Source organism: Lytechinus pictus, chromosome 11 (genome assembly GCF_037042905.1).
Source record: "Lytechinus pictus isolate F3 Inbred chromosome 11, Lp3.0, whole genome shotgun sequence".
In the NCBI taxonomy this organism is placed as follows: Eukaryota; Metazoa; Echinodermata; class Echinoidea; order Temnopleuroida; family Toxopneustidae; genus Lytechinus; species Lytechinus pictus.
The window spans coordinates 14,303,704-14,329,346 of NC_087255.1; the positions used below are offsets into that span (position 1 = coordinate 14,303,704).

Genomic DNA, 25,643 nt, shown 5'->3' on the forward strand with positions numbered 1-25,643 from the left:
GAAAAATATTCAATATTCTTTTTCATAAGCAGGATTTTACCAAATAACATTTAACAAAAATTACTATAAAAAAATCATTGCACATCTTTCGTTCAGTTTAATGTTCATAATTTGAATGAGGCAACCTTAAAATAACTTTCATCCATAACCCGAGTTCCTTAGCAATGCATGACCAATGCTGGGAATCCAAAGATAGTTTACCATTAAATCCTCTCAATGGCATTTAACATTGTCAACCATTGTTACGGAAGTTAAAATCAAGTTGCAAATTGCACTACTTATTCTGTTAGCTTAGGAACATCCATATTAAGGTATTGGTATAATTTTTTTTTTTAAGTTATTGAAGATGAATGTGGAACGCATTGCTTAATCCCCCCCCCCCCCAAATAAAAAATGTTAAAAACAGAACAGGAAACGGGCAACTTTAATTTTTGTTGTCGTTCTTGTTCACAGTTGGAATGAGAAAACCGAATAACCGGGCCACAGAATTGTAGTTCATCTTAAAAGTTTCTGGCCCTAACTAATCCTAAGCAAGATCTTAAGCAATGCATGACCAATTCTGGGAATCCCAAGATACTTTACCATCAAATCCTCGAGTGGCATTTACCCTTGTCAGTCTTCGTTACGGAAGTTAAATCAAGTCACAAATTGCAGTATTTATTTGTTAGCTTAGGAAAATCCATATTTAGGTACTCGTGTAACTTTTTTTTAAAATAAATAAAGTTAAATGTGGAACACATAGCTTAGTTTGCCAACCCCCCCCCCCTAAACAATGTGAAAAACCTAACAGGAAACGGAAACTGTCATTTTATTCTCGTTCTTGTTCAAAGTTGGAATGAGAAAACCGAATAACCGGGCCACAGAATTACAGTTCATCTTTAAAGTTTCTGGCAATAAACAAAATATAACAATCCCAGTCCCGTAACCAGGATGAGTTCTCTGGGTTACGAGGAATCATGCCGCTTGCCAATAGCCCAAAAAGATAGAAAAAGAGGGAAAAACATTTAAAAAAGGACATGGGGAAATGAATAATAAAAAAGTAAGGTGAATGAAACAAGAGGCTAAAAATTCACAAATACATAAATTATTAATGGAATCTATATGATCTAATCGCGATTTTTTTTTAATTATTTTGTTTCATCGAGATACGCAATTACGCATCCTGTTCGTGATTTTAAAAATGATGAATAGCCAAAATGTTTGATTATCGAAATACGTATTTCATTTATAAATTCCAACAAACCGTGAGTATTTGAAATACCCCCCTTTCCATGTTTTCATGTCAGTAGGCCTATATCGATTATTTCAGTACTTTTTATGCGAATTGAAGAGGTCATCCAGGCTGAAAAATATGATCTGAACAGATAGTATGCAGACAAACAAAATGCTGCAAATATGATCAAAATCGAACAAGGAATAACGAAGTTATGCCATTTTAAATATTAATTGCATTATTTTAGTGAAACAATTTAGTCTAAGCATATCTTCATGAATATTAAGAGTTGATTGATGGTGTACAAACATGTAATCCCCACTTGTTCTTTTGTATTCTATTGCATGAAATTATTTTTTATTCAATTTATATCCTCTTTATTTGAAAGCGTGCTTAAAATGTCTGGTTTTCATATTGGAATGACACATATTTTCAGCTCGCGCTTCGCACCCGCTGCGCATCATTTCCTTAGCAAGACACCCATCCTTTTTATGATTACAAAAAGTTAGTAGAATGTCCCGTTTGGGGGAATAAATCTCAAAAAGCGCGCGTTTTACCTTTGCAATAATTGGTTACTGGATATATATCTTGTTCTCTAATTACAACGTCCAAAAATTATTGTTTTCAGATCAAAATATAAAAAAATTACAGTCGCATCAATTAAGATACCCATCCTTGTAATTGGTACAAAGAGTGTTTAAAATGTCAAGCTTTCAGTCAGAATACGAAAAAAAATCAGCTAGCACTTTGAACTCGAATTAAAGTTTATTAAAATAACATCCTGGTCATTTTTACAAAAAAAATGCTAGAATTTAAATTTTTCAGGTTAGACTATACACAAGTTTTAGCTCGCGCTTTGCGCTCACCTTTTTGATCGGTGATACATTAACCCTCCTCATGAGTCATTGCAAACAGTTTTTCTGTCTTCCTTGTCCATGAAAGCTTAATTGTTTCTCCTTCTTCCCTTTCTCTACACCATTTCTGCCGACTACAGCATTAGACAAAGCCATGTCACCTGTTCTGGAACTAGAATCGTGCTATCAATCTCAGCAAAGTACAGCAAAGAAGTGTATTAACTTCCGTAACAGTAATTGTCACGGAAGTTAATGCACTTTATATAGCAAAGGAAATTAGAAATTTTAAATTCTAAAGAAGATGCCAATATTTTAAAATTTGTAGAATGAATTATTTAAAATTCTAAAAGCATTAAATGTCATATATAATTCTCGGGAAATTGTTTTCGCTGGCAATTTTCCCTCTTTTCAAATTGATGTTGAAAATAAGGTGTGTAATAATAATTTGACAAGGATTAATAGCTATCATTTTTATGGGTAAGTAGGTGGACGGTACCTTTTATGATTTATATCTGTATGATCCGGAGTGATTCAGTATAGCACAAATTTGTAGCATATTCAAGAAAAAATGTTACGGAAGTTAATGCGTTACGGAAGTTAATGTCTTTATGCTTTATGGTCCAACGTGGTCCTTATTTAGCAGCCATACCTTTGAAAATTGTATTTATTATGAAAGGTGTGTCTTATCCTATATAATACTGAATCCTTAACATAACTGCCAAAGTGCATATTTTCTTAAGGTGCGTTACGGATGTTAAAGCTGTTTAGTCAAACATTTAAATTCTTAAGAATAGTCCTTTATTTCTGTGTAATACAGGAAACACATAGGATAATTCCCTATTAATTATTTATTAATGAATATCACTCTACTTGCAGACACATTATCACATAATATCATTCACTTTGAATGGGAGAAAAAACTTGTGGCAGTATTCGTTACGGAGGTTAAAATGAATTTGGGACAAAGTTAAAAGTGAAATTAATCACAAAGGGATCATCAAATACTAGGAAAAGCGCAGTATGTCAGACGTTTACACCAAGCTGCCCTCACCAGACATTAATGTAGGTAAGAAATACAGACTACTTAGGAAAGAGAATGATAGAAAAATCTAAAATTCACCCGAGACAGCGTCGATTTTAACAAAAAGCAGAAATAAAAGGCTTTTGTAATAACATTAGAGCTTTACTAGTCACTGGTCGCATATGCTTTGTGGAGCTAGTCTATTATTGTCATTTTCTTGATAATATTTTTGTAGAAAATGTTAAGGTTGTGAAGCTAGCGGCCATAAGATAGTCAAGACACGTTTTTTGTGAATTGTAACATTTTTTTGAGAATGACCCTATAGTGGCGTGTCAACAACGTAACCTAGGTCAAGATTCCACTGCCGTCGCCGGCTTGTTTTCCGGACCTTGATGTCTTTATTTTTTTCCCTCCTAATTTCTTACTTTGTTTTCTCCATGCCTCTTCCCCACATTTAGCTTTTCTTTATTCAGAGTGGCTCCAACGGGTATGATTTAAGGAAAGGATACTAACTATTAATTTGACTTTAAATGGGAAATTAAGATACAAGTACTTTCCGCCAAAGGTCTGTTTGTACCATTTATCAAAATTGTTTTATTCACTCATGCATGCAGTATATATTTGCAGTGATATCCACTAAAACTTGTAATTAATTATTAATAAAACATCGATCATACTCGGCATCGCATGGGCAGCCAATCCAACATTAGAAAAACTGAAATCAGGTACAAAAATAAACAAATAAACAAACCTGTTCACCTCTCCCCTTTTTGTTTTGTTTTAGGAAGAATAGCTTTATGGTTAGGTACATTATAAATTGCTATTTGTTTAAAAATATATTGTTTTCAAATAATTTTTATTGTCTGAAACACCTGGAACGAATACTATGATAGAATGATTAATTCTCATGATCTTATTGTCAAATTCTTAACGTATGCGATGAACATATCATGGTCATGTCTTGGGCTGCTTTACTTTATTGATGACTGGCTGACACATAAACTGCAAGCAATGCATGAAAATTCTGAGTATTTTAGCAATCAAATCAGGAGTGATTGGTTAGTAGGCTTAATACAACGAGCTTAACAGTCATATAATCTTGCATACAATTTTTCTGCGTACAATGTATGAAAAACAAAAGTATGGAGTAGAAAACAATATGAATGTAGCAACAATATCTATGGGGCTGATCATAATGATTCACCATGTAATACAATAAAAAGAAGTGTATTCATGTATTACAGCAGCACATTCAAGAACAATAATTTTGCATACTTTAAAACAAATTATTCTTTCGAGAAACAACCTGATTAGCTGAATTCCTGATTCATAAACTTGAATAAATGCGTGGAAATTCTGAGTATTTTAGTGATGGAATAAGGAGTTATTGGCCATACTTAATGCAATTATAACTGAACAATCATATAATGTAATGTACAAATTTATCCGCGTACACTGTATGACAACAAATAAGTCTGGAGTAGAAAACAACATGAATTTAGTCACAATATGTATGCGGACGATTACAATGATTAAAAAGTTTATTTCAGCAGCATTACCAGAAATTTTTTTTTGCATACTTAAAAACAAATAATTATTTCGAGAAACAACCTGATAAGCTGAATTTATGCACCTCTCATAGCTAAGTAATTTACCTCAAATATGAACAACACACTGTATACATGAAATAGAAATCCGTTAAGACATAATTATTAAGAACTGAAGAACGTTGTATTGTGTTTACATCCTGCATCGCAGCAGTCAATATTTGGAAAGCTGTGATACGAATCATAATACTAATTAATGCATTTCCCAAAGAAAAATGAAGAAAAATATATATCTCCTCTCCGAGTAATACACCTCAATATGTCATCTAGCAGGCATGACAATAACTGTATTTCATTTTGAAATCACAAATGATTTTCATCCCTACACCAAACATACAAACATGCATGTACGCCATTTAACACGCAATCACACACACACATACCTCACATAAATTGTACTTATCTACTGGATTATTGGTATCTGTAAAAGGCCACAGAGCAATTTGGAGGGGGGGGGGGCTGCAGCATCATAATCAAATTTGATTTGACCGTAATTTTTACGTTTTTGCGCGCATGGTACTGAACAAAAAAGTGTAAAAGGAGGTTAGGACAGCCCCCCCCCCCCTCCGATCCCATGGCCTCTGTAATATGAGAAACCATTCTTGTTTATGAAAATAACTTATGAAAGTATTAAAGCCAAAGCTGTCTTATAAGTCGGCAGTGTTATATATATATGCAATTCAAGAATCTCTGATTAGTCAATTTGATAGTTGTAGAGGAAGAATGTCGAATGGCGACGGTGCAATTTCAACATTCATTTGTACAAAGAGTTACGATTGATCCGATCAATCGTAACTAACTCTAATCATAATGTCATAATTTTCTCTACAGGAAATTTGCAAAATGTCCTTTGTAATCAAAGGAGAACACTCCAAATTGTCAAGAAATCAATGAATTTATGGATATGGATTCATATCTAGAATTTTTTTTGAACAAACATGCATGTCATATGTTGACTTTGCTGGCTTTCCATAGTTGCGATTGATTGGATCAATCGTAACTCTTTGTACAACGGGGCACGTACTGGTTATTACCAGACTGAACAGTAGAACCAACTCGTTGCTGACATCGTTGAAGCGGTAGCCGATCTAACTAGGTCTTACTTATCATGTCTAAGAACTATTTAGTGCCCTCCTCCCGGGCCTCTTGGGCCGGGTCACCAACGCGGACACTAACCATCCCAGTATCAGTTTCATCGCTTTCTTTGTTCTTCTGCCCCTCTTTAGAATTTTGGACATCATTGTCAAGTGGTGGGGCAACGTCTTCCGCAATCTGCCATACGTCATATGTTGGGTTGTGCAGACATACAGGGTCCGCTTTATTTGTAGGCAATGTGAAATTACCAGATGAACCCGGAGACAACAATCCAATCGCGCCGCTCACGACACCAGCTGATGTGCTGGATGGGTTTAGTGAACTTTGTACACCACCAGAAGTAGTGCTGACCTCTTTCTTCTTGTCAAAGCAAGTTAGCCCCCATTTCTTGCGGATGTGAGGTTTCCTGACGCAGTAGAGTAGGAAGATGAACAGTCCTTGGAAGGAGTTCAGGACGATAAAGATTGGCTGAGCCACCTGTTAAACAAAAGATATAAAATCAATATCATCATAATTGGTCATAGAATCCTTTCATGCTTTTCCATCCATAATTTTACTAATGCTGCCGTAAATATAATGTAAATAGGAGAGAGGAAGGGGAGAAGATAAGTTCCTAACATCGAATACCGTTGTTTACGTACATGTATATTTTTTAGGGTACTTAATTCTGCCTACTTTGTATAAAATCGAATCTCTTTGGACCACAGAAAATCCGTTCGACGTACAAAAGATAAATGACTGTCTTGCATACACTGGCCGCAAAAGTAACTTGGACATAGTCGATTATTCGCCTTATTGAAGGTCGACTTATACAGAGTTGATTGTATGTCATATTAGTGAGAGCAAAGGGGAAATATCATATAAATCTACCGGGTTTGAGAAAGTATAGTGGAAATATTTTATCCGAGGTTGGTTCGGCAATAACCATTTTTCCAATGAGCGAAATCCCGAGGGAAAATATTAAGTAACATTGTCGGACCAATCGAGTATGAATACTTCCACAATACTTTCGAAAGAAACGTCCGGTATATTTGTTTTATATCCCTTCTATACAATAATATCCATAACACATGAAATTTGTATAGCGCACTTCCTTCTTGATTAGATGTTAAGGTGCTTCAGAGCAGAAAAACATAAGCTACTGCATATAATACATTTCTGAACAACAATAAGTCAATGTCCATCAAAACACACTCTTAATCAAGTATGTTTTCAGGTTGCCCTCGAAGGTGGTCGCTGAAGTCTGGATTTTCAAACTCTGTGGAAGAGAATTCTACAAGTTAGGCCCTGCATGGACAAAGCCCCGTTCCCCGCATGATCTCTTAGCAACTGGAATTTGTAAGAGATTAGATGATGATGATCTTGCCATGCCAAGTCATTCATGCCATTCATTTTGGGGATGCATGCATGGGTATGTGGTTATGATATTATGAAACAAGTGCATACATGTATCATACCCGAAATTGTTCAAAAAAGTGACTTTATTTATAAATCCAATGTAAATTTTCGCCTGTACCTGTATCATTATTTGTACTTTTCGATAATATTTGCTAATTATTTCCATTAAAATACATAAAAAACATAGAGTAAGAAAACTACATAAGAAAAAAAAGCATTTTAAAAACATTCAAATCACTTTTATATTGATTTCTTTTCATTATGCATCTGATCAGAATTCCTCAATTAAAACAATAAGCGTTTCGGGGGCTTTATAGATTTAAAACCAGATTTTGATTTCATGCACTAAAATTAGCAAAATTGATTCAGATGAATAACGCATATGTCTATTAAATCAATCTTTAAAACCCATCATGTTTGTCATTTTCTACCATTGTGTGCCATGTTATTCTCTGACATTATGTACCATTGTCGTTTTAAAACAATTTACAACCGTGAAAAGTAAGCAATAACAAACGTTTTATTTTCATTTTTTTTATAATTTTTTTTTATTACAATCCTCAGCGCCACCCCCGCATTACTCGACTTGCCCGGTGGAGACAGTCTGTCGTGCGCTGTGCCCGAGTGATTGAGTGGTTTTCATCTCCGATGAATTTCATGTTTCTGGTGAAACTATGATCAGTCACGTGAAGGTTTCTCGACCAATTAAATAGCAACACATTTTCATTGAGGGACATAAAGACCGATATATAAGTTATAATTTTTGTAGCTCTATATTTACCGGACTAAATGATGGAATCAGCAGAAAATAACCTGTGATCCAAGTCAGACCAAGAAGGAGCAGGATACAAATCGCATTCTGGACTCGTTCGATGGTCTCTCGACGTTCAACCTCAGCTTCCCTCTTCACCCGACCAGCGATTTTTGCGGATTTGAACAACTGACGAATGACCAGGACGAAGATGACGATGTTGATGACGATGATGATTGACATGGGAATCAGGAGACCACCAATTTGAGCCCAGAATTGTAGAAAACACCTGTTTTTGGTAATATGTAACATTTTATCATTTTAAGGACCAAAACACTTTTGTACGTTACTGAAAATCCACTATTTGTCTGTATAATGCCAACAATTATTTATAGTAATTGTTCATGCATCAAATGGGAAATAAAGATAAATGCCATCTTTACACATAATAAAAAATAACACATCGTTTAAACCTGTCACTCTAACAACAATTTGTTTCATCTTTGTTTTATTGTTTAAACTTTTTAAACAACTTGTTAAAAAGTTTTAACAGTTGTTTAAAACATTTAAACAATAGTTGTTAGAGGACGGGCTTTATAAACATCGTGCTTAAATTTTCAAACAACGTTATTACAGTGTAAAGAGCTTATCAATCTTTGTGAACTTGCAAATCGCAGCATCTAAATGTAAACAAATAATGAAAATACCGACATGCTCATGTAGCGCATATCACTGCCAAATGCGTGCCTATACGCTCAATTTGATATCATTACCATGGCTTTAGCCCCGCGGCCCTTTACAGTGAGGTGGCATTTCAAGGAATGAATTCCTGCCAGGTACCCATTTACCTCACCTGGGTTGAGTGCAGCACAATAATGAATTTCTTGCCGAAGAAAGAAATTACGCAATGGCTGGGATTTGAACCCACGACCCTCTGTTTCAAAGTAAGAAGACTAATCCATTGGGTCACAAAATTCCCTTTTTTAATTTTCTAAACATTACTAGTGAAGTACGTTTCACGGTACACCATATAACTTTCTTGGGAAAGTAATGGTCCTGAAAACGACCATCCAATCCCGACGTTTCGACAAATGTGTTCTTGTCGTCTTCAATTCATTCTCATGAAGACGACAAGAACACACTTGTCAAAACGTCGAGATTGGGTGGTCCTTTTCAGGACCAACACTTGCCCAAGGAAGATACATGGTGTACCGTGAAACCTACTACACTATTATTCTTCGCCACTGAAACCTTCAAAAGTTCTAAAAATTACTACTTACAGATCATCATGGGCATATGAGCCTCTGGCAATAACTCCTGTGAGAAGCACAATGAGTGCAGGAACTCCTAGAAGCAAAGATATACCCAATAAGACGTTTTATATAAAAAAAAAAAATGTATTTTTGTATATCGATGAGCAATTACTTGCAACATTTGATTTTTCGTTCCGTGCTACAGTCTAAACTTATGTGCTTTGGTACAATGTAATATGAATATTCGCTGGTTATAAATGTTGGTATAAATGTTGGTATAAAATGTGATGTATATGTTCCCTATTCCAGATTGCAAATCAACATTTTAGACCCTATTTGGAGATTTTAAGTGATTTCCTTTCTCGTTTAAAAATGCATAGTTTTGAAAAACAAAAATGTCCCTTAATTCTTAAGTTGTCTTGTGTGGAGCATGAGGACTTGAAGTTCATGGAATGTTTTAATTTGTCATTGTCCCAGTATTTGTTGGTCCCATTTTTATTTGGATATTTGCAGCATGACTCAGTAAACAATCTGCAGATGACTGCAGGATCTCAGTGGATGATTAAATCAGATGCACTAATTATATGTGTACAAACATACCCTCAAAGTATTTTAACGCACACACACCCACCATCAGCACATTTCAATTATCCCTCAAACACATTATCATCCCTTGCGCAAGAACAAAAAGCAAAGAAAAAACCTTTCACGGTTGTCCTTATTCATGATCAATGTTTATATTTTTACCAACTGTCTGTGAGTGTGTGTGTCGTGTGTGTAGGTGTGTGTAGGTGGGTGGAAGCTTAGTTTTGTTGAGGAGTGTAAATGTGTACTCGTGCGTGCACTGGTGTGGATGTGATAGGGTGTGTGAGTGTGCATGTGTGTGACAGTGTATGTGGGTTTGGGGCTGTGGGTGGTGAGGGTGTGTATATGGTTTGTGTATGTGTAAATGAGGGTTTGTGTGGGTATGGGCCTTTGAGCATGTACAAAGTAATACACTCTCATTTTCTAATTCTTACCGACCCACTTGGCGCGACTGAGATTTTGCTGTCTTCTATAGATTGTCTGTTATTCATCCATGCGTGTAATGATCCAAATAATTCTAGGAGGTTCATTCCGTCAATTATATATCATGAAACACAGGACTACCTTGCTCCTAATCTTCACAAGACAACTTCGAAATTTTTCATTGACATTATATTAAAAATGTATACAAAAACACGCAATTTCCTGGCAAACGTTCTGAGTGTGCTATCACACAGTCATGATTGGGTGGAAATCTGCACACTGACGTGACCACCATCTTATGCTGCATGCACATTGTCGGTCAAAGAAAAAAAATAGAACAATTATAATGGGGAATTTGGCAACAATTGGTAGCTCACGTAGGCTTTGATTTGTGGGTATAACCTTATCATAGTATAGCCTATGGGATGGGCAAGAAAAATGTCTCTAGTTTTTCATTCCTGTTGGGCAGCAAATGCAACCACGGTTCTTGGACATGATAATATGTAAAATATTATATGTGAATTCATGCAACATGTTACCATCGCTGAATTCTACTCCTGAACTCAAAATTAAGATAATATGCAAAATCGTACCATTGATTCAACTGGAAATTCCGCCATTCACCCGTGTGTTAAAGACTTCCGCGAACGCGCGCAAGCGTGTACAATGCATGTGTCCTCGTTCGCGTTTATTTTTTTATTCGCTGTATATGCTATACGTTATATATAAAATCGACGATGGCGGACAAGATGTCGTCGTCCTCGTCGTGTTTTGACAGCGAAAATGACGTTTTACCACCAGCAAATATATGATACATGCACGTCTTACCCAAGGAGAGAGGGCCAGTAAATTTCTTTCAAGTAAAGACCTGAAAGACCTGGAACAAATTTAAACCTTTGCTGCATTCGCAGGTGTACTACCTGAGACATCGGAATAAAAATAGCTATTCGTGCAGCAAAAACTGATCAGCCAGAGAAGTTTGCGATTGACTTGCAGCCATGGGCGGAAATCCGAGGGGGGACATGTCCCCCCTACTCAAATGTCCCCCCTACTATTTGAAGTCTTTTATGATGGTAAGAAATACAAGATCATTCATAATCGAAATAAAACATGTATTTTAGGACGAGATGGGATAACAACCTTTTTATTTTTTTTTGCTTGTCAACTTATTTTCGTCGAAATGACCTTAAATTTGGGATGATATTTTTTTTTGCTTGCTTGTCAAATTTTCCAGCCCTCTGTACCCCCTACCTTTTGGGAGAGATTCTCGTCCCTGTCTGCAGCCCAGCAAGATTCGAATGGATCAAACTAACGTTACATCTTGCCCAGAGCCAGGTCAAACATCGTTCGTATCAACCAGCAATCAAGCGATCGAAGGTGAAAAAGATACAGAGGATGATTTTGAAGATGATGGTCTTTGTGACAGCGATCTTTGTCCATGCCAAAATATTTTCACTTTGTGCTCTTGCATTTCATTCTCTGCAAAAGTGAAGCAGTGCGAACATTGATGATTTTTGTATTGGTCTAGATCTAGATTTTTTAATTGAGTCGATAAATGATGTGACTCATGTCATGACTTAATAGCGCTATGCTTCATCTTATATTCATACGCCTTGTAAATGTGGTGGTTTCTATTTACATAACTAAAAAATGACAGATTAACTGATTTGATAGGACTTTGTTATATAATTTTAGATGTTACTATGAGCTTTAAGATGCTAGTCTTAGGAAACAATATTTACTTTTATGATTTTTGAAATAAAAGATGTTCCTAGATGTTCCTATGAGCTTTAAGATGCTAGTCTTAGGAAACAATATTTACTTTTATGATTTTTGAAATTGAGCATAAAGATAGATTCGTAAATATTGTTTCCTGAGACTAGCATTTTAAAGCTCATAATAGGAACATCTAAAATTATATATATTATCAAATTAGCAGAATTCAGCGATGGCAACATGTTGCATATATTCACACATAATTATTTTACATATTATCATGTCCAGGAACCGTGGTTGCATTTGCTGCCCCACGGAAAGTCACAATTTTAACGACCATCCCATAGTCTAGTATAATTACCAGTAATTACGCTATATGCAACAGACAATGGGAATAATGTAAGTGGTGGCCACCGTACAATACATATCCAACTGTAGTATGGACAGATGGAAGGCTTCTTAAAGGTATAGTAAATCTGCCTCACGCTGGTCTTAGAAAATAAAGAAGTACTAAACCTACCCCATGCAGCCAGACATGCCTTGATCATGAAGTTTGGGATGTAGGTGTTGAATATCTTCACAATGATAAGATATGTATTGTATCCTTCCACTCCCATCCATGCAATAGAGGAGAGCACGAAGTAGTGTACAAGGGCTGAAAGGAACCCACAAGGTCCTGCTTGAACCTCACGGTAATCTCTGATCGAATCCAGAGAGATCATGATGACGAACGTTATGTAGAGACACAGTAAAGTTGCGCATAAACAGATGAAGATCTGGCTGGTCTGTTTCGTCCTCAAATTCCTATCAAGATTGTAGCATTGAAACAATGTTAACAATGACTAGTATTGGACTTTGAATCGACATAAAATAAAAATCGATATAAATAATTTTATATTCAAGGATCTGGTCAAGGAGGATTATTGTTATGATACTCGGGTGCTGAGCATTGTCACAGCACCCAGTATCAAAAGATAATCCTCCGTGACCAGGTCCATGTTCATATCGCATATCACTTGCTACAACCAACTATTATGGCGTAGAATTTTGGAGAAACTATTTGTGAGGTGTAAAATACAGATTATAATTCAGTTATTCAGATAGACATCGATGTTGAAGTTCTATATCTTTGAGATAACATACCATGTATGGTGTGCAGGTATTTCATTTTTGACGGCACAGAATGGCAGTGGCATATATTTCCATTTTGATGAACATTGTGTTTTAAAGTGTCAACAAGCGTTCATTAGATGTTGTTTGAAGGTTTGCATGGTGGTATGTACAATCGCTGATGTGGTTTACGGTACACCATGTGAAGTGTTATAGAAACAGTGGATAGAAGAAGAGAAGAAATGGATAGGCGAGAAAGTGGAGATTTGAGAGTAGAGTATTCTTTCTTGAAAGTAGTCCTGAAAAGGACTGTAAACCAAGAAAGATTGATGAGTTGAGAACGGCTTGAGTAGTAAAGCTAGTGAGGAGATGCTGGCTTGAGTCGGCGAGTAGAGATGATGAGTAGTAGAGAGATGAGTAGTAGAGAGACGGACAGTCAACCTGCCCGAAACGTCGAGTCTCTACTACTCATCATCTCTACTCGCCGACTCAAGCCAGCATCTCCTCACTAGCTCTACTACTCAAGCCGTTCTCAACTCATCAATCTTTCCTGGTTTACAGTCCTTTTCAGGACTACTTTCAAGAAAGAATACTCTACTCTCAAATCTCCACTTTCTCGCCTATCCATTTCTTCTCTTCTTCTATCCACTGTTTCTATAACACTTCACATGGTGTACCGTAAACCACATCAGCAAGCGTTCATTAGAAAGAGTCAAAATGCAAAAGCGGGCGCTAACAATGCAGTGCTCATCGCGCGCACTCTTAAAACAAGAAATCTGAAACTCACTTGGTCCAGAGATAGGTTGCCAATGTGACGAGGAGACTAAGGATCGAGAGACAGCATCCGATGTAGGTTAGAATGTTGTAAACCACCTCTGGGGAGTTCTGTATTCGGATATCCTTTATAATGAAACAAATAACAAAACAATCCAACTACTGCACAAATGTGATTGCCACGTTCTACAACACTTGGTGCGTATATAGCGACCCCCCCCCAAGAAAAAAACAAAAATAAATTAAAATATACTGCAAAAGAATTTGTCATCTCCCAGAGTCTGGGAAATACATCTTGTACTACATTTATGAAACAATAAAAAGGTTATCTTCATTATTAGATCAAACCATGGAAGAAATATTGTATAAGATCGAAGGGAAGGATCGTTGGGCCGAAGCTTATAATGATCGATGGTTCCTTTCTCATTTATGTAATCATCAGAATTGTTGCTATCTCTCCGAAAAATTGCATGTCAGTAAGGTTGCTATACCATATCGAAGGACTCTCCATGGGATAGACCCTGTTATAGATCACGTAGCATTTTTGACACTCACCATTAATACGGCGAAGTTGGTGAGATGGTCACACGCACAGCGCACTCTCTCATCCAAGGATCCATCCTGCGTTGATTCAGAGTTGGCGTAATTATCATCATCGGTTGATCCGACTCTTGAAATGAGGGAACATCCATCTTGGGCCCAATCTGCTTCTTCATCATCCCAGAATGAACACATAGGATTAACATATCCAGACTATAAACAAACAGAAGGAATCGACAACAATTATTTGTGTACAGTCCATGAAGACGATAGGTGCATTCATATGGACAATATATACACAACAAAAAAAGTAAGTCCCCCCTAAATCAAATTGCTGTAACTTTTGATCGGAATTATTTTGAGATATGATATTCCGTAGGTGGTTTTCTACACTCATTGAGCAACTTCTGGGGAAAAATAAGATTGATCGGTTGAGTCATGCATGAGTAATTAAAGATTGAATTAAAAATGACCATTTTTTAAAGTCACAAGAGTCGTTTTTCAGATTGTGCAAATACAAAGTTGGGCAAATGTTGTCTTTAGGTGAATTTTATGGTGTTATGCTGTTTTACTATCCATCATTTAGCCACTCCACACACAATTTTGATATCATACGTTCATGGTTGAGTGAGCACAGTGTATTGCAGGGGCCGCGGAAGTGGGGGTGGGGCTGGGCGGGGAGCTTCAGTCCCCCCCCCCCACTTTTTTCCAAAAGCATGTACAAAAATGTAAAAATTACCATACGATTGTGATTTCTTGCATGGTCAGCCCCCCCCCCCATTTGAAAACCCTTCCCCGGCCCCTGTATTGTGACGTATCATCATATAGGGGTCACTGGTATTATCCTCTACAACTTGTTAGATCATGTTACAATTTGAAAATGTTGGTGGCTCCCCCGATTATAGGCCCCTGCCCCATTTTAAAATTCTGGACCCACCACTGATTTGTCCATAAATTAAACTGATCATGAGAAATTGTTAGGAAAAGAATACATTTATGCAGTATAAAGAGTATTCATTCCTAAGTTTTCAAATGTGCTCGCTCAACCATGAAAATGTTTAAAGTTCGGAAAGTGTGTGGTGATAGAAATGATGGATGATAAAAACAATAGCCATTAAAGTCTTATTTGAAACCGAATTTGCCCCCAATATTCACTTTATTACCCTTTAAAATGAGTCTGTGACATTGAAAATACAAATTTTCCCACTTTGATGCGTGCTCACTCATCCATAAATAAACAAATCGATTTCATTTTTGCACAGAATTCTGCCCATAGGTTGATAAACATTACTGCCAAATGACATTGCTAACGACAGCCGTGAAAAAAAGTTCCACCATATTGAATAAGGGGTTACTTAATCTTAAACATGTGCACCCAAAATGTACACAAGTCTATGAGAGACGAAGTCAAAATTTTAACAAATATGAAATGAGGGTTTGTTTCATGGACGGTTTTTGTTACTTCTGCCAACAGTTATTTCATGAAACTTCGTACATGGCTTCAGAGTAACACTATCCAAAAGGCGCGCACACCAAAATAACCATTCGATACGACACAGAGTGGGGCCAAGGCCTTGAACTTTTTTCTCATTTGCATAATTTTCGAATATTGTGTGCTCACTGATGCATTAAACATCGGGATTTTCATAAAAATCTAATCAAATGAAATATGCAAGGAGGTTTGTGACAGATATCCATAGTAACAAATTGCATTTTTCCCAATAACGTAAAATAGAGCTAATCGCATTCCACATGTTCATTCAAGCGTGGATATTTAATTAAACGCCTTTGAATCATTGAAACATGTTAATTGGTCATGAACATAACGAAAAAGTTGAGAAAATATCATTTTCAGTTCCCAAAATGAACCAATACTTGCCTATGATATTTGAAAATCGTATTTTTTGTTTTCAATAAATGTTCATTGAACCGTGAAACGATGAATATTGTTGAAGAAACTCTTCCAAAAATAACTGTCATCATATTTTATCATATTTATTGATATCAATGTGTAAAAAAGTCCAATTATAGCAAATTTGGACTTGTGTTTATTCAACCGTGAAATTTAGCCAAAAAAGTTGTATCGTCTTTTAGAGAGTACCTTTTACAAGCCTTCTGACTATTTTTTATGATGAGAATGTGGAATTAGTTCCAATAAAAGGGAATCAAAGTCATGATATTTGGCTTGTGACTTTTGAAAAGTGACATTTTTGCCTTCTGACGGTGCTCACTGAAGCATGAAGTAAAATACGTCTATAACGTTTACTCAGAGGGTAGCTTATAAAATTACCTACACGCTCATGTAAAAATATATTAAAAACTCGCATTGGTTCGGAAATTATTGATGTTTGTTTAAGGGGGGACTTACTTTTTTTGTTGTGTATAGTTTGAAATATTATGATGGCACATTTGTCAGTTTGTAGTCATTAGCAGAAGTACCAAAAATCTGATTTCATGGGAGCAATCAACCACATGGTGGAAATAAGAGATTCTGAATTACGCATACTTCTATGATTGCAAAAGTAGTAAAAATTGTGTGGACAAAATGACATCCTCAACCTCAATGGTACTCATGGACAGACGGCGATTATAAATTTGGTAGCTGGAATATTTTGCATTTATTTCAAGTCTCTTACCATTAATGTCGAAAATGTAAAGCTTATGGGTTCAGCCAAGGATTCAACTTTTCTCCCACCGATGCTGACGGATATGACAGGAGTGTTAGCTGACCGATTGACGGCTTCATCATCTGCACTGAATTCACGCAGTGATTTGGAAATGAATAAGGCTGGAGTTGAAAACACGTTGAAGTTTACACGGATGTATTCACCGCTGCCATTCGACGACGATCCCGTAAGAGGATCCCTGGATGATATGGCTGATGAAACTGAAGATGGGATATTGACCTGTGCGATGGTGTCTGGTTTGGAAGCAATGTCATCGTCCTGGTGTTCACCTTGGGTAGGAGTGCTGATGGTAAAATTGGCCTTGGTGAGATCAGAAAGACTAGATCCGGCCAGAGAAAGAACAAGTCCATCCATTCCCTCATCAGCAGATACACTCTGGATCTAGTTTATAGATTACAATTCGACAATGTAATCTTCTATTAACTTTGCTGTTCAAAATTGTAGTTTGCATGCGGGCAATTTCAAACTGCAGTACACAGGTACGCGGCATGCGTCTTTTTAACTTCCCTCCCTCAATGTAAGTTTGATTTATTTATAATGATAACACTACATTAAAGTTGATGTATGCAAAAAAGGGAAACGTAAACAAAATATGATGAAACTTGAATAACAAATAGAAATATGACAAAAACATCAAATTTATGAAATGTATATTGGTAGCCTATACTGTATTTGTAAGCAATCCCCACACCACCACCCCCGAAAAAGTGCAACTTTGATTTGGATGGGAATTAATGTCATGGCATTCTTAAACTAATCTGCAATCAAGAATTGTTGAAGATTGGTCAATATGTTTGTTGCGTGACTTTGGAAAAGCCGAAACCACTTAGCCGTCCCCGTGATCTAGTGGTTAAGGCAATGACGCTCAAAGTCAAAGATTCGAGTTCTGGTAGAGACATTTTTCTTCAACCTCTACAAAATATCTAACATGGTACGACAGCTCTGGGGAAGTTCGATTTAAGGTAACTTGACAATATATTAATCTATTGGTTGATTTTGCATGAAGACCAAGTCGTGAACCTAATATGGGGGGGGGGGGGAATGAGGATTTATTTTAATTTTCCCTCATCCGATATGAAATCCTATACAAGACATTGTATTTTCTCAGTTTCATGATAGTGTTATTCAAAGTTACACAGTCTAGACATCTCGTTTTCTAAACTTTTGCTTTCTACATTTTCCCTTCGTTTTGACAATTTCAGTATAACCCATCATAGTCACCTGCACAGCAACATTTGGCTGCTGAATATTGAGCATCTCACCATCGGCAACCTCAACTTGACTGATTAGCTCCTCAAAAGCTTCTCTTAATATAGAAACTGCTTCCCCCGCAGCTTCGAGTACACCTGTTTGCACCTCTGCTACGTTGCTTAGAGTACCAGTTATATCCTTGGTTACCTGTGGTATACATTAAAACAATAAAAGTAAATTCATTTGTTCAGAACTTAAAAACGAAAAGTTCCCATAAACAGGTAGCTTTATAACGCAGTTCATAATTCTCGGTGTTAACGAGTTTCCTATCTCTGCACTGACAGAACCATCAATGGGACTAATCAATTATAAATGCTCCATTCATATATTTCTTTTATCCAGTGGATGACATTGGTCTATTGATGAATTATAAAACTATCTATCAAGCCAATTATACAACTTAGAAAAACGACCAATCAACGACATAACAACCGCATATACTATCGTACGGAAAGAAATTTATTCCAATATGGTTAATAACATTTTTCTAAAACGCGAAATTTATGGCTCCAATAATGCCATTATATTTCTAAATAAAAAAATACAATATAATATCATTCATGTATGCATTCATGAACCATGTGAAATTGTAATTAACTGTATCTACAGGCTATTGTGATATTTATCGGACCACAACTTCTATGACCTTAATACTTGTATGTCTAATGACGTTAAATTCAGTTCAAATCACTGCAACTTCCATAAGCACACATATGCCATTGAAGTTTAAATTTGATCCATGAGACGGTTTATTAGAAATTGTAATGTTATGCACTGACCTAGGTGAGCTTTGTCCTTAGTACCCAAAAAGCCCCTCTCATATGCTTTTCACACGGCACACACATTCCTTAACCCCGGGAAATTGGTGGGGCTACGGAGGCTGGGTGGTCTGTTACACCCACAAATGTAATAATTGCCCACAAATGTAATAACGCCCACAAATGTGATAACACTTTCCCCACAAATGTAATAACACTTTACCCACAAATGTCATAATTTCACCCACAAATGTAATAATTTTTGATCGCCCACAAATGTGATAATGACTTTACCCACAAATGTTATAAATTTGAAGGGATTTTTGGCGAAATTGTTCTAAACTAAACCCCTATATTAATGCGTTCATATAGCGCAAGGTCACAGTCATATCATATCATAACCTTTACAAAAGAAACAATTAATTAATGCAGACATTCTGGGCTTGCGCTCGTTGCGATTAATCTCATGTGTTATTATTCAATGTTATATGTTTTACATGGTTATTTGGAATGTTCTATCGATTCATAGATGGGTGACCCCTGTGTACATAGACTAAGGGGAACTTCAAAATGTAGAAGCCACATTACAAGTAAATTTCGAGAGAGGAAAACAAAGCAGAACAAAAAAGTTACAAAAATAACGAAAACAAAATAAAACATATATTATATACATATATACACATTATATACATTTATTTACAGCCTGCTATATCTTGTAATAATTATGTTATGAAGAGAGAACTTAAAAATAAGAGAGTCTATGTGTCTTTCTTACGAAAGACACAAGTGCTCTCTGGTGTGAAGCCTCTGGTGAAGATAATAATCCTTCGAGATCTGCTGCCTCTTGGCAGTCTGTATCGACTAACAGCATTGATCTTTCTATTATATATTTAATGCATTCAGTTATAAAATGTCTTGTTTCTGGCACTCCACAAACACCGCATAATCCACATAGGTGTATTTTTAATAGAAATAGGTTTTGGTTTAATCCTATTATCCATTCTTAGACAGTGCAAAATGGATTCACTATTCTTGTGGTTCAAAGAATATTTAAAAGTTCCTGCTACATTTTTTTAAAATTCTTTTTAAGGAGGATACAGTTTCATCCCATCTATTTTGCCATTTTTGCATATAAAGAAATGTGATCATACTATTTGATTCTCTTTTATTTAGTTCATTATGGATGTCGATTGTAGGATGTATTCCGGATGTATTAAAGCACTTTTGGCGGCCTTATCTACCACTTCATTGCCAGTGATGTTACAATGCCCAGGTATCCATTCATAACAAATATGTATTCCTTTATGATGAAGTTGTGTCTGGAGCATCAACAACTCATAAATGAACTGTTCTTCATGGAAATATGGTGTAATCTTTGCTCCAGACCAGGCTTAATTTGGGGTGCTGATTTCAAATATTGCCGGCCCCAAGTGATTTGACCAAAGGGTCGGCCGCCATTTTGAAATCCAAGATGGCCGCCATGAGAAAACATTAATGTCATTTTCTTGAGTTTTACATGACGTGTGACACTAAAATTTGGCATATAGGGGTATTTTTAGGCACTGATTTCAAATATTGCCGGCCCCTAGCAATTTGACCATTTGATCAGCGGCTAAATGGCCGCCATTTTGAAATCCAAGATGGCCGCCATGAAAAATTATTAATATCATTTTCTTGAGTTTTACATGATATGTGACACTGAAATTTGGCATATAGGGGTATTTTGAGGCACTGATTTTAAATATTGCCGGCCCCCAGCAATTTTACCTCCAGGTCAGCGGCAAAACGGCCGCCATCTTAAAATCCAAGATGGCCGCCATGAAATATTGTTGCAATAATTTTCTCTAGTTTTGTATGAGCTATGGTATTGAAATTTAGCATATACAGTGTAGGTGTAGTTTAGGGCACTTATTTCAAATAGTCTTACCACCAGGTCAGCCGCCATCTTGAAATCTAAGATGGCCGCCATGAAAATCACTAAAAATCATTTTCTTGAATTTTACATGTGCTCTGAACTTCGGCAAATAGAGTACGTATTTTTGGGTGCTGATTTCAAATATTGCCAGCCACAAGTGATCTGATTATCAGTTCAGCGGCAAGATGGCTGTCATGAAAAACCATATCAAAATAATTTTCTTGGATTTTACATTATATATGACACAAAAATTTGGCATACAAAAGTACGTGGCACTGATATTTGCCGGCCACCAGTAATGTCACCACCGGGTTTCGGCAAAATGACCGCCAAGAATTAAAAGCAATGATAATTGTATTGAGTTTTATATGAGCTCTGGCCCTTAAAGTTGTCATATAGGCATATATTTAGGCACTGATTATTGTCAGACCCCTGTTTGGTTGCCATTTTGAAATACAAGATGGCCACCATGAAAGATAATTTGCTCAAGTCTTACGTATGGCCTGTAACACTTTGAATTTGGAGAAAAAATTGATCTTTGCATCCTTGATCAATGAAAAAACATAATAAATAGATGCTATTTTGAATTCCAATATGGTTACCAAGTTTGAATGATGTACAACATTATAATGGTGAGTAAAACCCATTGTATTGGCACTGAAAACAAATCCAACACAACCACATCTTTGTCCGTTGCAAGGATTATAATACTTTGGCACCCTTGATTGCTGATATAGATGTTACGTGAGTATGAAGCACCATAAATGCACAAACCAGCTAGCTTCTTCTGCAGTTACACATTTGAAGTGGCTTTGGTTGAATAATAACCATCAGGAATAATCATTTTCTGTTGAGAGGCTGTAAATTATTTCTTTGAGTTTTATATGATCTGCAGTATTGCACTTTGACATATCGACGGAGTGCTGGGTGCTTATTTCAAATATTGCTGGCCCTCAGCGATCTGATCCTCTGAGTCAGAAGCAAAATGTCAGCCATCTTGAAATCCAAGATGGCTGCCATGAAAAAAGATCATTGAAAAAAAATCACTTTATCTAGTATCACGTAATGTATTATTTTAAAATTTGGCATCTAGGGATATTGAAATTGCCCCCAGTAATCTGTCCAATAGATATGCTGCAAAATGGCCAATATCTTGAAATCTAAAGAGGATCGACTGTCATGAAAATTTATTAAAATAATTTTCTTGGTTTTAAATAATTTGAGGCACTGCATTTTAGACATACAGGCAGGTTTTTGGCTTGCTGGTTTCAGAATATTTTTCCAATAATTGTGATATTCTATTACAAATCGACATGAAGAAAACTGCTCCAGACTTGAAGTTCTGATGGTTTTATAGTGGTATGATGATGATGATGATGAAAATAATATTAATGATGGATGATAATAATACATATTTTATTGTTCAAAATAGAATTCAGTAACAGAAATGCTCCGAAGATTCATTTTGCCCATACCCTGTAGATCGTGAGCCCGGCAGCAACTTAGCAGCGCCACATCGGACGTCGCTCTATCCCTTAAAAAGGGAAGTTCACCCCGGAGAAAAGTTTGTTGTAAAAACACAAGAAAATATGATATAAAAAGGATATTGGTAAATCCATCTAAGATATCAGAATTTTAAGTTTTTGATTTGTGACGTCATATACTGTACGAGCAGCTGCTCCATTATGTTGTGTAATATAAAATGCATCACTGGTTCATCATGGGTATTTTTTTTCTTTCTGGAGCGGGTGTGAAATTATTTGTTTGTTGATATACTGAGGGTTCAATAACAAACATTTTCTTTTTTTTTTAGGAGGCTACATTTCATTGATTTTGTACTATAAGAAACATGGGGGAACTGCTTGCATCTGACGTCACAAATACACCAAATGAAATTCCAATAGCTTTTTAAATATTTTATGGAATTTCCTCAAACCTTCAATATTTTTTTTTCATTATTTATTCTGTTATTGTTTCAAATTAACTTTTTGTCAGGGTGAACTTCCCCTTTAATTCGTTGACCGCCAAACAGGGTAGAAGCAACTCCTCTCTTTTAACATCTTTTGGTCTGATGCTGTCGGACCTTGATCTCCCGATTTTGAAGCGAACATGCTCCCATTCCCGACCTTTCGTTGGAAGAACGCGAACGCTTATTTACGACGTTAGTTGATTTTAGAAGAGACTTTTGGGCCCGTCGTTATGGTCTTAAAACTCTGTCCTGCAATGCAAATTGTGTGACATGAGATTTATTTTTCGTTTTGCATCTGGAACGGAAACATTCAATTAGCGTTTCGTGTGCAAAATTCTGGTTGCTACTATGGTAACAGCGATATATCCGATTTAGGACGACTTTCCAAATCCACATTTGGTTCCTCCCAGAGCTCGAGAGGCCGCCCGGAGGGCCCACTTTCATTGAAGAGTGGATACCAGGCGCATCAACGCTTAAAAAGGGAAAGAGTGGGTAAGTACGTTACGTATAGGCCTATGTAACGTTATAAAGGTGTCAAAAACGATGATTAAAATACTGAAAAAAGGGATATATTTCCCATAGACTCGTGTGTTAAAGAGGCGCTCTAAAAAAAATAAGGATGAAATTCGGGAATTGAATGTTTACTACCTGTCCAGTGGATAGGATATATGTCTGACATTCCATATCTGTCCAGAAAGGGGTACCTCGACCAGCTCATTTTAAAAATAAATCGGCATTTATGAAGACTACACCTGACAGGATCAAATTCATCACTTGAGACAGTAAAATGTCAATACTTTTCCCGCCAGTATAAAAGTAGTTCCAAAATGTGATATATCTTCCCAATTTGATAAAAGGAAGTTCAGTAAAGTTACCCTCCCTAGAATCAGTGTTAGATTATCAATCATATTCATTCATTTTTGTCAATCAGCAATAGGCCTATCAAAATAAAAAATTAGAGTTAAATGGGTTGGCTCGAATGAATATCTTTGGCCCGTATAACCCTGACTCAGGGGATGAGATCGCTGAGGGCCAGCAATATTTGAAATAAGCTCCAAACACTACTTCTATATGTCAAAGTGCAATACCGCAGATCATATAAAACTCAACGAAATAATTGCAATATTTCTATGGCAGCCAGCTTCGAATTCAAGATGATGGCCATTTTTCCGCTGACCAATTGTTAGATTGCTTGGAGCCAGCAACTTTTTAAATGAACTTACCCAGATACCAATATACTACAAATTTCAGTAGCACATATTATGTAAAATTCAAGAAAATGAGTTCAATGATTTTTCATGGCGGCCATCTTCGATTTCAAATGGCGGCTGACCCGATGGTCGAATCGCTTGAGGCCGGCAATATTTTCAATCAGCGCCCAAAATTCAGCCTATATGCCAAATTTCAGTGTCACATATCATGTAAAACTCGAGAAAATGATTGCAATAATATATGATGGCGGCCATCTTGGATTTCAAGATGGCGGCCATTTTGCCGCAGACCAAATGGTGAAATAGCTGGGGGCTGGCAATATTTGAAATCAGTGCTTAAAAATACCCCAACTTACCAAATTTCAGTGTCACATGTCATGTAAAACTCAAGAAAATGACATTAATGATTTCTCATGGCGGCCATCTTGGATTTCAAAATGGCGGCCGACCCGATGGTCAAATTGCTTGGGGCCGGCAATTTTTGAAATCAGCGCCTAAAAATACCCCTGTATGCCAAATTTCACACTTTTTGCCTGATCCGAGCATCTTGGCCATTTTTGTCTCATAACCGCTCCACTACTACGTTTTATGAAAGAGGACTAGCACGGTAAATAGTACGGTACTGGTAAGAAATTGCACGTTAATGACGCCCTGTGTGGCAAAATCATTAAGATTCATTAAAGAAGGTGTTAACCCAGGCTAAGCAAATAGTATTTGAATAACAAAGACAGTGTGACCCCCCCAAAAATGGGGTTAAGGATAGTATGGGCTTAAGGAAATGCAGTGTCAAAAACAAATTACATTTATTACCACAGAAGTCAACTTTGAAAAATACCTGTTCATTTGTAACATTTTGTTGAACAATACTCGATGTTATCTCGGCTATCAATGTGATGTCATCCGGTGTGATATCTTCGACATTTGAAGAAACTGCTTCCACTTGTTGGCTCACTTCACCGGCGTTTTCTTCAGTTATGCTTGCCTAATATCATACAAAATAACATTTACCTACATAAATCGGGAGTTCCGTTTTTACAGCTTTAATATTATTTGAACAGCACACATTTCAGTAGTCATAAGTTGCTTTGAAAGGCAAATATAATTATATCCTACTTTATAACTTGAGAATCAAAAACATTTTCCATCAGATTTCTGATTTGCAAACCTCCAACAGTTTATTTTCCAGTCTACTTTTTTTATTATTTGTGAGATCGCCAAGACCTATTAGTCAGTAATGAGCTGGTTAATTGAAAACATACGAAGATAAAGAAATGAATATACTGACAAGAACGATTCTCATTTATCATGTCCGTTTGGTATATAGTGTTGGAATTTTGTTAAGCCAATCACGACTTTAAAAATGTGAATTGTATTGTTCTGCAAGGATAATAACAAAATGATATAAACAGCATTACCATGATTACATAAATAGTTACTGTTAAGTGACATAAAAGAAAATAATAACAAACGGCAGACTGAATGAGATACAAGGTAGAATAATAGAAAACACTA

At 36.4% G+C, this 25,643-nt stretch overlaps 1 protein-coding gene across 1 annotated transcript in view; it reads right to left on the minus strand.

Annotated features, from left to right (window-relative positions):
* Positions 1-3,278: 3,278 nt before the first annotated feature.
* Positions 3,279-25,643, minus strand: part of LOC129270853 (uncharacterized) — a 95,219-nt gene continuing 72,854 nt past the window's right edge. Inside the window, exons 32-40 of the mRNA XM_064107025.1 lie at positions 24,967-25,113; positions 18,249-18,425; positions 16,977-17,408; positions 14,356-14,553; positions 13,814-13,926; positions 12,437-12,720; positions 9,220-9,286; positions 7,970-8,228; positions 3,279-6,267 (exon numbers count right to left, since the gene is read on the minus strand). Of these exons, the coding sequence (XP_063963095.1) occupies positions 5,815-6,267; positions 7,970-8,228; positions 9,220-9,286; positions 12,437-12,720; positions 13,814-13,926; positions 14,356-14,553; positions 16,977-17,408; positions 18,249-18,425; positions 24,967-25,113 (2,130 nt within the window). The 3' untranslated portion in view covers positions 3,279-5,814. The remainder of the gene's footprint in view (positions 6,268-7,969; positions 8,229-9,219; positions 9,287-12,436; positions 12,721-13,813; positions 13,927-14,355; positions 14,554-16,976; positions 17,409-18,248; positions 18,426-24,966; positions 25,114-25,643) is intronic.